Source organism: Aspergillus welwitschiae (assembly GCF_003344945.1).
Source record: "Aspergillus welwitschiae strain CBS 139.54b unplaced genomic scaffold BDQ94scaffold_22, whole genome shotgun sequence".
Taxonomy (NCBI): Eukaryota; Fungi; Ascomycota; class Eurotiomycetes; order Eurotiales; family Aspergillaceae; genus Aspergillus; species Aspergillus welwitschiae.
The window spans coordinates 291302-302710 of NW_020798716.1; the positions used below are offsets into that span (position 1 = coordinate 291302).

General features: G+C 50.4%; 4 protein-coding genes across 4 annotated transcripts; 2 read left to right on the forward strand and 2 right to left on the reverse strand.

Annotated features, from left to right (window-relative positions):
* Positions 1-355: 355 nt before the first annotated feature.
* BDQ94DRAFT_160435 (Cullin repeat-like-containing domain protein) lies at positions 356-4634 on the forward strand (the record flags this gene model as incomplete). Its single annotated transcript, XM_026769217.1, has 12 exons — positions 356-639; positions 701-918; positions 982-2324; positions 2562-2671; positions 2831-2886; positions 2954-3681; positions 3747-3863; positions 3921-3993; positions 4048-4126; positions 4189-4195; positions 4253-4310; positions 4384-4634. The coding sequence occupies 12 exons, from the start codon at positions 356-358 to the stop codon at positions 4632-4634; spliced, it is 3324 nt and encodes a 1107-aa protein (XP_026624770.1).
* Positions 4635-5238: 604 nt separating this feature from the next.
* On the reverse strand, positions 5239-5720 carry BDQ94DRAFT_56369 (uncharacterized protein). The gene has a single exon (XM_026776063.1). It carries the CDS (start codon positions 5615-5617, stop codon positions 5297-5299), a length of 321 nt encoding a protein of 106 aa, XP_026624771.1. The 5' UTR covers positions 5618-5720; the 3' UTR covers positions 5239-5296.
* A 103-nt stretch (positions 5721-5823) lies between these two features.
* Positions 5824-7434, reverse strand: BDQ94DRAFT_171820 (uncharacterized protein; the record flags this gene model as incomplete). Its single annotated transcript, XM_026771833.1, has 5 exons — positions 5824-5850; positions 5907-6331; positions 6408-6713; positions 6797-7011; positions 7133-7434. 5 exons carry the CDS (start codon positions 7432-7434, stop codon positions 5824-5826), a joined length of 1275 nt encoding a protein of 424 aa, XP_026624772.1.
* Positions 7259-8309, forward strand: BDQ94DRAFT_146578 (uncharacterized protein). Its single transcript, XM_026766855.1, has one exon. It carries the CDS (start codon positions 7961-7963, stop codon positions 8195-8197), a length of 237 nt encoding a protein of 78 aa, XP_026624773.1. The 5' UTR covers positions 7259-7960; the 3' UTR covers positions 8198-8309.
* The last annotated feature ends 3100 nt before the right edge of the window (positions 8310-11409 follow it).

The window sequence follows — 11409 nt, forward strand, 5'->3', positions numbered from 1 at the left end:
GACGACATGTCACGTGGGGAGCATCAAGGAAATCCTCGGCGCCGCAGACGGGCCGAACTTGCTGGATGGGGATTAGCGCCCCTCTTGCGTCCGGGGGAGATTGAAGGGCCACAAGCTTGCTTCTCGAGCTCCTCTCTCTCGCCTACTAGTATGCTTGCTTCATGAGGCCAGGTGCCTCATCGGCCAGCTGTTCTTCTTGCTGTCCTCTATCTCTTCCCTTCTCCTGTCTGACCGTCCGGGTCAAAGACATGACATCATCTCCTTCCGTCGCGATTGTCTGATTCCGGTTACGCATCCCTGATTGCCTGACACACTAGTGGGACCTGCGCCGATCGAGGGTCGAATCCTCACAGCCATGGTTGCTCCCAGGAACGCCGCCTACGCGGAGGAGAGCGCAGAGGTGGAGGTGTTGTACGCCAACCTCGAGAAGCTCAAGCTCCTTACGAAGAAGATTCAAGGCTCGTTGAATCGTCTGGAAACCGGGGGCAATGTGGTGAAGCATGCGATCGGGCCCATCTACAGCAATACCCAATCGCTACAGATCACCAACAGCAACATAGATAAAGTCAATGAAGCCATTGAGCGCCTCCGCCAGCCTCTGGATGCCAAGGGCAAGGAAGAAGGAATTATACGATCAAGGTAGGCAGCATCTTCCTGGGATCGGGCTAATTTAGGGAATGTTTGGCTGACATCCGTCCAGCCCCCAGACCGTCGGTTTGTCGCAATACCTCTCTGCTGTGAAGCGCGTGGAAAAGGCCTTGGTCGACCTCAACTCAACCAATCTGCGATCGAACCAGAAAGCTATTTCCGAATTTACTTCATTGCTGGTGCTTGGAAACTCCCAGCTCCAGGACATGCTCCGCGGCACTTTGAGCGGTTACGTTAATCCGATCGAACCATTACACTACCTAACAAAAGGTTGGTGTCCACTACACAACTCTCACTCGGATATAGATACTAATGACTTGCGCCTCGCTCTAGAACTCTCATTCCCCTCGCTACCTGATGAGACCGTCGCGGAGTTGGGTCCAGTATGTTCGGCTATCGGCTCTGCAGCGAGCTATGGGCCGCAGCGGGGTGATGGCGGAAACCCCGCCCTCAAAATCTACGCCGATATTCGTGGACCATATATCACATCGAGCTTGCAGAACCTGGCCATAGCATCTCTCAATACTGTCAAACGACGGGCTGCCGACGGCCCCTACAAGCAAGGCACCAACGGTATCGGAATCTATTCCAACGCTTTAGAAAGCTTTATCTATGCAGAACATGATATCCTCGTACGCGTCTTTACCGGGGATCAACGGGGGCTGGCTCTGCAAGCAACTTGTCGCTCCGCTTTGACCGAATACGCGCAAACCTTGCGCGAGCTCAACCAGTACATCAGAGCAAACCTCATGACGGATTGCTTTTTAGCATTCGAGATCATCGAGATTGTTACTGCCATGTCGTACCGTGTGGAGTCGAAAACAGGCGAGTTGAAAAGCCTTTTCATCGAGGCTCTTAGGCCGGTTCGGGAGACGGCAAAATCGTCGCTTTCGGAGCTATTGGAGGAGACAAAACGCAAGGCTGCAGGGATTGCCATGCTCCCGCCAGATGGCGGGTCTGTTCCCCTTGTCAATGAAGTCATGAGTTCCCTTACTACCCTGACAGGCTATTCGGGGCCGCTCGCATCGATCTTGACATCCCTGGGAGATGGAAATTGGCGGTCCACGACCAATGCAGCGCCCACGGCGCCCTTGGATGTCAGCCCGGACAGCATGACGCTTTTATCGCACTTCATCCTCGATATGATTGAAGCTCTCATGATTGCTCTGGAAGCTCGAGGCCGAGCGCTTCACCGCTCAAAGGCAGTCCAGGGTGTTTTCTTGTCCAACGTATTCTGTACGGTTGATCGCTCCATACGGCAGAGTTCTGAGTTAGCCCGATACCTTGGCTCTCCCGACAGCATTGCACGAATCGATACTTTTCGGAAACGGGCCACTTCGACTTATCTCGATGCATGGAAAGAAACGTCCCACTATCTTCTGGACGTGCAGTATACCTCTCGGGGCTCTGGTGGGTCAGCACGACCGGCGTCTGGAGGCGTTGTCGACTCCGCTGCCATTGTTAAATCACTCTCCTCTAAAGACAAGGACGCCATCAAAGACAAGTTCAAGGCGTTCAATGCTAGCTTCGACGAATTGGTGGCCCGTCACAAGGCACTGTATATGGAGCGGGAGGTCCGCGGGGTGCTCGCCCGGGAGGTCCAGGCTGTTCTCGAGCCACTCTATGCACGATTCTGGGACCGCTATCATGAGATCGACAAGGGGCGAGGCAAATATGTCAAATACGACAAAGGCAGCCTGTCGGCTCAATTGGCAGCGCTTACATGAGGATCGACATCTTAGATATATACCTACCTACCTTACCTTCTTATATTCATAATGTGATAATAGTGAGATTTGATGTGTGTGTGTAAATCTTTCCCCCACGTTTGGGGCCATCATGTGATGATAAGCCATTCCGGCGATAACGTGACCGATAAGCGGAGACCCCGCCGTGTTCATCCACTCCACTAGAAATTTGCTGCCATCCCGCACAACTTTCGCCTCGCCCCTCCTCCGCCTTTCCTCCTTTTTCTCTTCCCTCAATTCCTTCTGCAATCCTCTCAATTCCTCACGGCCAAGATGTCTGCCAGTAACGATGTCTACCAGACTCCTCTCAACTCGCGCTACTCCAGTAAGTCTCTCGGATTTACCGCTGGCGATCTCGTGCCCTCATAGTGCGATATCGGACTAACATGACTCCAATCTTCAGGCGACGAGATGAAGTATCTCTTCTCTCCCAGAAACCGTTTCTCTACCTGGAGACAGCTGTGGCTCTGGCTTGCCGAGGCTGAGAAAGGTGATTTATACTGTCCTCTGTGACGCTTTTGTCACCCCGCTCCCGCTTGCCCGACTAACCCGTACAGAGCTCGGTTTGCCGATCTCCGACGAGGCCATTGAGCAGATGAAGGCTCACCTCACCATTCAGGACGACGAATTCAAGGTTGCCGCTGAGGAGGAGAAGCGCCGTAGACACGATGTCATGGCTCACGTCCATGCCTATGGTCAGGTCGCTCCTGCCGCTGCCGGAATCATCCACTGGGGCGCCACCTCCTGCTACTGCACCGACAACGCAGACCTGATCTTCCTCCGTGACGGACTCGATATCCTTATCCCCAAGCTTGCTGTTGTCATTGACAAGCTGTCTGCCTTCGCTAAGCAGTACAAGGACCTGCCCTGCCTGGGCTTCACCCACGGACAGCCCGCTCAGCTTGTTACCGTCGGAAAGCGTGCCTCCCTGTGGATCCAGGACTTGCTCATGGACCTGAAGAACCTCGAGCGGGCTCGCGATGATCTGCGCTTCCGTGGTGTCAAGGGTACCACCGGTACTCAGGCCTCTTTCCTCCAGATCTTCGAGGGCAACCATGAGAAGGTTGAGCAGCTGGATGAGCTGGTCACCGAGAAGGCTGGTTTCAAGTCTGCGTACATCATTTCCGCCCAGACCTACTCCCGTAAGATTGATGTTGATGTTGGCAATGCCCTTGGCTCTTTCGGCTCGACCTGCGAGCGCATTGGCATTGACATTCGTCACTTGGCCATGCTGAAGGAGGTCGAGGAACCTTTCGAGAAGGACCAGATTGGTAGCAGTGCTATGGTGAGAGAAAAATTCAAGGAACCAATGAGAGCGACAGGAAATACTAACGTGGTTGGTCTGTGCAGGCTTACAAGCGTAACCCCATGCGGTCCGAGCGTCTGTGCTCCCTCGGAAGACACCTTCAGAACCTCCCCAAGGATGCTCTGGACACCTACTCCGCCCAGTGGTTCGAACGCTCTCTCGTAAGTTTGCGAGACGCTCCCCGTTATTAGACAGACTTCAACTAACGGCATGAACAGGATGACAGTGCTATCCGCCGTATCAGCATCCCCGAACTCTTCCTTTCCGCCGATGCCTGTCTCATCCTTCTGAGTGAGTTTTCAAACCTCTTTCCCAATCATCTCTCCCGATGCTGACAACGATTAGACAACGTCACCTCCGGCTTTGTTGTCTACCCCGAAGTTATCAGACGCCATGTCAACGATGAGCTGCCCTTCATGGCCACGTAAGTACCCAGTGCCTTCATCTCTGCATCGTAACATTTGCTAACTCAAAGACCACCTACAGTGAGAACGTAAGCCTTCCGCGAGCAGAACCGTCCCTGTCAATAATACTAACCATAACATAATAGATCATCATGGCCTGTGTGAAGAAGGGTCTGTCCCGTCAGGACGCCCACGAGGAAATCCGTACGTCGCGCGGCCCCCAAATCAAGTCCCACATCAGCTAGCCCTAACCTAATAACTTCTTGCGCTACAACAGGTGTCCTCTCCCACCAAGCCGCCGACAACGTCAAGAAGCTCGGCTTGAACAACGACCTGCTCGACCGTGTCCGTCGCACTGCTTTCTTCGCCCCCATCCTGGATGAGCTTGACGCTCTCCTCGACCCCAGCACCTTCGTCGGCCGTGCTCCCCAGCAGGTTGAGAAATTCCTCTCCACCGAAGTGAAGGAGGCTCTCAAGCCCTACGAGGCCCAGGTCGCCAAGGCCGAGACCTCTGCTCTCTACGTATAGTTTCTTCCGCACGCGCGCACATATAAACACGTCATGGAGTTATACCGAGCGGGCAGGCCGGACAGGAGCGAATTGGCATTTCCCCCCCTACAATCTCTCCATACACAAAAGTGAAACTAGTCATGCGACATGCCAGCGAAGTCTGTTCCAAGTACCTTGATTTGTCCAAAACGGAAGAAAGCCGAAAAGCTGTTCCAGCAGATTCCAGCAGTCTAAAAGACCATGTGTATAGATAATAATTGATGAAATGATACGAGATGTTAATAATGCACGTTGAATAAATATTCTGCTAGTCGGTCTGTCCGTATTTTACCATCTTAAGTGGCGTTACACGAAGTACCTGTAGCGGAGAGATACACACTATATACCCATTGTACTATCCGTCCTTATCGGAAGCCTAGTAGACGCAGTGACAGGGAAGTTGCTGCTGCAGCCCCGACGGCCCAACCAGTCGGCTGTGGTAAAACAAAGTTTGGCAGAACTCAAAACTGTGGGGAGAAATCTAATGCAACATTTCACTCACGCCTCAGGCTGTATTGAGAGACACCGTATGCAAACCTATTTAATAGTGGACTACGGCATTGTAGATCTTTCCGGTTGCGGGCACCACTATGTATGACCAGTCAGCTGTTTGTCGCTCAACTATCTAGGGTTCTATAACTTCAGTGCGAATGTATTGTGGCTGGTTCAATCGAGAAAACATAAGACACAGGAAATAGTGTTAAAAAAAATTCAAGAACGCCATGGCCATTTAATACCAAACAAACAGACGTGGTGTGGATGAAGCTGCGGGTTACATGGAACAAGATAGATGAATAGATGGGTAGAAGAAAAGGCAGTGAATAGATATGCGATGCACGATATAGTAATGAAGAACGAAGAAAAGGGAAAGAAAATGAAAAGGAAAATGAAGAAGATAGGAAAAGAAATGACAAAACGCCCATCCCATCCACCAGAAGCAATCTTTCTCTCAGAGAGTACATCAAATGGGTCGTCAATGTTCGACAGATAAGACACTATAGGACAAGAAAAGCAGCGAAGAACAGAAACACTGTCGATCACTGTTTAGATGAGAATACCTAGGGGTGATTTGGGTTAAATGGAGCGCACGCTTTAGTGAAATCCAATACCGTAATTACTTGCGAAAGGAACCTTTAAACGGCTGGCATAGTGCCGCTCAGTCATCAATTCAAAGCGCAGCCAGCCAGTTGACAACCTAAGGAGCTTGTTATTGAGAGCGCTTAGCGGCAAAATCAGCAGAGGGTTACTCACCATCATCGCCTGTATCAAAGCCACCTTCTCTCCGTAGTGCTTACCATCCCAGCTATCTGCTTGAAGGGTCGCATTGTACATACCCAGGGCATCCAAGCCTCTGTTGCGGGCTTCTTGGGCGGCGTCTTGGGAGTACTGCCAGCTGGAAGCGTGGATGTTGTCCCTCGAGTCCTTTTGAAGCCCAGGAGCTGTCGGACCTACCCAGAGAAAAGGAGTGTTCCGTCCACTGGCCTGGGCCAGCGTGAGCCATTCATCCATGCTGCTTTTAGCTGTAGACAAGGAATAGGATGTGGAAAGGGAAAGACTCAGGATCACGGGAACGGGTCTGTTTCGGCCGACTCCTCGGGCGACCATTCGACGAAATTTTTCAATCACACCCCTTGGGGCAGGTGAGCTGGATGTAGCGAGGAAGGCATGAGGAATACCTGAGAGCACAGAAGGGGTCAGTAACCCAGCCCAATTGTGAGCATTGATGGTGGCTAGGACGCTGGGGGTGCTTACGAGATGAACAAGTGTAAGGCCTGCGAGTGGCACTGCTGCCTTCTTGCGCGTATACCTCGTCACTTGAAGTGATCCGCAGGGGTAGGCACAAGCTACTGGTGAACTGGGATTCACATCGGCAATCGTGACCATGTCCTTTGCTTATCTCCCACTCTCGCAGGGATCCAGTGGCCAGGTCCTCCCGCAGGAGAATGTTGAACCCTGCATAAGTATCGGCCAAGGTATCATCACCCACGAAGACGATTCCATCGAATTTCCGAAGAATGTCGCACACTTCGGCGCTAGTGAACCAACGATAAGAGCATCCTGGAGGGGGCGGTCAGTTTGACTGTCAGGAAAGCAGCTGTTGTCCCTCTGGGGCCCCTCCGAGAAGCCGAAGTGTCCGATACGAGGAGCGAAACAATCGATGTGGCACTTGCCTTGAGAGGTATACGCAGCGTCAAAGCCGTGACGCCCACCATTGCTCATGGCGTTGAGCAGGGCATCACGAGATTGGCAGTATGGATTGCCTGGAGCACGTTCGCCATCACCGGGTTGAGGGGGGCTGAAGAGGGACAGGGAAGAAATGTCGCACTCTTGACGACCCACATAGGGAGCCAGCAAACTATGTACAAGACGGGGCCAGATGAGTAATTTGGGTCATGGACCAGGAAACGATGAGGTCAACCAAGGAGGACAAAAAGAAAACAAGGAAATTGGCAGGGAGAAGGCATCCAGGGACTTACTCATTCGCGTCTTTGGAGGTAACAGGCTGTCTGGAGGAGGCGTAGAAGGGGTAGTAGAAGACATCCCGGATCAGCCAGACGATATAAAAGACACCCAACACCCACAGACAAGCCATCAACTTGTACGTGGAGGATCGCCAGGTGACCCTACGAATCAAGCGTCGACCGTTGGGCCCTTCGATCGGGCCGCGTCGCTGTGGAGCATTGCTTTGCTGCATCCCGGAGAAAGGATAGGCAAGAGCTTCGTTCATAGTAGATGAGAGACCCAATGATTCGCTGTGAGAAGCACGACGGCGAGACATATTGGGTTTGTTTACATGAACATGCAGCTGGAGGGGTAGTACAAGGGGGGGGAAGGAAAGAGAGTCAGGACAGATGCATCTGCTGAAGTACCAGAAGCTCTTGTTTGCTTAGGTGACTGACTGCTCAGGACCAGTCCAGTCACAGTCCAAGCTGAGGTTTCGGATTAGGCAGGATTCCCAGCCAACGTAATGGGGCCAGCCAGGGAAAGCACCCCGAAGGGGGACAAATAGAATAGTAGAGAGTATCGGAGCAGGAAGGGAGGGGGTTGACTTGTGTAGTTTGAGGCCGGAGACAGGCCGTCTTGTCTGGCACGACTCGCCCGAATCGGTGATCAAAGAGGCACGTAGATGTGATGGTGGTGATGGTGATGATGATGATGGAGATAGAAGCAATAGTAAGGTATCGGGGTTGGAGACTCTGAGCTGCTAATTTCCTGAAGCAGGAAACAAACAATCACCACCCAAGAAGAGAAGGAGGGGGTCAGATGGAGGGGGGAGTAGCTGAAGAGTGGAGGGAGGCCTTTAGATGTCTCCTTCCGATTGGGATGATATTATTCCCAAGAATTGGTGCCTCTCTCACTCTCTCCTCTTCTCTTTCCTTGCTCTCTTCTCTCTTTGTTTCGATTCTCTTCTTCTTTTCTCTCCTAAAGTCCTAGCTGGACGTGTGTCGTCCTCGCCCTGCCACCTGAGATTTCCTTCAGTCAAAGTCGACGGTTGCCCCAAATCCGTTCCACCAAGTGGCCTCTCGTTCTTTCCTTTTTGAGCAGGTTTCTACTTCCCACCCAGTCTTGTTCTGTTGGTTTGACTGGTTTGTTTCACGCTATATTATTTCCTTTTTTTCCCCTCTTCTGATTTTTTTTTTTTTTTTTTTTTTTTTTTTTTTTTTTTTTTTTTTTTTTTTTTTTTTTTTTTCCTTGTCTGTTTGGTCTCCTCTGTCTTGGCTCCAAAGTGATCCTCTTTTTTCCCCCTGAATATTAACCAATACGAAGGCTCCAATGACAGGACCACACACGCACACACAATGGGATCAACAGAGTGACAGAAATATAACCTAGAAGGCAATGGAGGGGCAAGTAGTAATTATGAAGGAGGGGCTAATTGACTGGTTCCGGGCCAGTGAAGGGCAGAGATTCGGCTTCACCAGCATGAGCGCAAAAAAGGCAATGCTGGGAAGGTTTGCGGATCCTCTCTATCGGGTTCCTGCCAATGAGTGAGTGCACAGCAACAACCCAGCCAGATAGTCTGGTAAACGCCTTCTCCAGTGCAATCGGGAAGATTAACAATAAGAATTGCCAAAGGGAAAAAGAAATATGAGATCCAAAAAGGAAAAAGCCAACTAATCATCAAAATCTATGAAGTTAAAAAAAATGGAAAATGAAAAGAAAATCAGAAATCATAGACCCCAGGAGACGAGGAAGTGAAGAAGAACCCCAGAATACACACAAAAAAAAAAAAAAAAACAAAGGCCATAAATAAATACTAATAATGAAATATCATTAATAAAAAAGGCATGACGAGGGTTTTTGATGTTCGTGCAATGCCGGTTTGCATCATTTTTCTTTCGCACCCCAATTTTTTTTTGTTCCTTTTGGGTTAGAACAATAAACCCACAGGGTAACGGAAATAAAAAACGAACAACTAAAAACCGACAAGTGCCCTCAATCAAAGCCGCTGGAATAAAATCCTGGGACAGTCATCCTTCCACTGCATGTAAACAAACTGGTCGATGGATCCATTTTCCCCCCTCCTTCTCGTCCCGATCCATCAGTCCACAACCGGTATGAGCTATAGCCATCATCATAACACATAAGAATGGCAACAAACCCACTCCCGCACACAAATAATAATAAGCCTCGGGGGAAGAAATTGGTCCGTGACATCAAATCGGACACTTTTCACTCACCTATTATGGAAAAGTTTGCCCCTCTAATCGTAATCACTGCGTTTCCCGACCACTTCGGGATCTTGGACAGATCACACAATCGGTAAAAATGAATAAAAGAAATAAAAAACAAAATAAATAAATATATAAGAAGCAGTATAGTAATATATATATCAGAAAAAGTTGAGCCCAAGATAAGGTGGTGAGACCAACAACAAATTCTGAAACCAAAACACAAATAACAAAAAATCGGTATCCCCAGAAGAAGTCCCGTGGAAAGAGAAACTCAGGGTCAACCCAAGAGCTGCCGGTGCTTCCTCGGCGATTTTAAAACGGTCAACTCACACCGCACGGTGAGATGAGGGCCAGTCAGATAACCTGACGGGCAGATACTCGAGGTGACAACTAGTTCTCCGGTTGGTGGGCCAGACAGGTGTCAAAAAAGTTAACGAGACTCCACTGTTCAAGAAGGTTTCGGGCGGAAAGGACATGCGAAGAATTGAATGTGAGACCAGAGGGACGCCAGCTGGAGTTAACTGAACTATGGCCCCGGGATTGCAGCTAAGGGGTGAGAGAGCCCCCTTTAGGGGACGAACAAGGGGCCTTACTTCCAGCCAGTCCATGGTCACCTTTCATGACAGGGGGGGGTTGTGGGTGGAAGGGTGGAAGGGTGTGGGTTGTAGACGGGGGGTTGTGGAAAATCGGGCTCCATCTCTCGCAGACTCAACTCACTTTTCTTCTTCTTTGAAAGTGATAGAGCAGAAATGACAGAAGATCATGACGACGCAATGATGAGGAAGGAGTCACCACCTGCCTGAAAACCTTGGGTTGGGCATCCGTTCCATGCCTTTTCTTTCAACTTTCCTTTTTATTATTTTTTTTCCTCCCAAATTTTTACTGTTTTGTATTCTCTCTTTTCTTGTCTGCTCCGCCTCTTTCCAGCCCTATGCAGCGGTTTGGGGGTGATAGGTGTTCTCTCACCGCGTCGCGTCGTATCTCATCCTCCCTCATCTTTATCAGAACGCGGCCCAGCCTGATTGGCTCTCACCGTCAGTAGACTACCCATCGGAGATGCACCACGAGGATCTTCGCTGCTGCGGCCGTCGTTTAAATATTCCACCTGGGTCTTTTTGCTTTTTCCGCTGTTGTGTCCAGTGACTCAATTCCTAGTGGTGATGAACCAACCCAAGTACAAAAGCCACGATGTGGCTGTCCAGGGACATTGTTGCCCAGAACTTTCTTCGCTTTTCGTATGCAGGGACAATACGGAATACTAGGCCACGAGCATACGTCCACAACAATACATTTGATAGTCTTTTCGTGTCGTGTCATAAGAGGGGTGTTTCTCTTCTCCCACATCTGCCCTTCTTGTTTCCCCTCTTTGGATTCATTGTTTCTAGTTCAGCTTCCCGTTAGTGCTGTTGGCCATCAACATGGCAGGTGACTAGAGTTCTTTTCATCCTGACCGTTTGGGGAGTGGTCACGAGGCCGATCAAAAAAAACAAGCGATAAACTCCAAAAGAATCACCCATTGTCCGAAACAGACTACTAATCGGGAGCCGGTGTAACACCGTATACATAAGCTTGTTGAGAACCTCTGAAGAACCACGGGTCACTGGGGACACCCGCGGGAAGGGGTGAACCTAATCAGGTGTACCTTGACAAAAGCAGCGAGCTGCGTTTTTGAAGAGGGAGGGAAAGACAAAGAAGCAAAGCTGAGACTGACTAGGAACCAGGGACTCTGGACTATTACTCCGTACATCTTGCTGGATAGGTTCTGGCCAGTCGGAGTGTGCGCGTGCCCCGGATTCGAACCAGCCTCGGACGAAGGGGAGATCCGGAGAAAGGTTCAGCTTGACACCGGCAATCCCGTGCGCGTCGACCTATTGCTATGGACTACAGCTATCTACTAACTATTTCCTGACTAGTCAATAGTTAACCTAACACTACAGTACCGGAAGATATCAGCTTAAGTAAGATGGAGGTGCATACAATGCCACCCACAGACACAGTCGGCTGAAAGGGTCTACGCGATGAGGCAAGAGGGGAGGTAACTGACAATGGCCAGCCACGACCAATTTCCTCCGTAGATG

Excerpts from the sequence above, each read along its gene's own strand:
- BDQ94DRAFT_56369 (XM_026776063.1), bottom strand. The coding sequence starts at position 5,617 with ATGTACTCTCTGAGAGAAAGATTGCTTCTGGTGGATGGGATGGGCGTT.
- BDQ94DRAFT_146578 (XM_026766855.1), top strand. The coding sequence starts at position 7,961 with ATGTCTCCTTCCGATTGGGATGATATTATTCCCAAGAATTGGTGCCTC.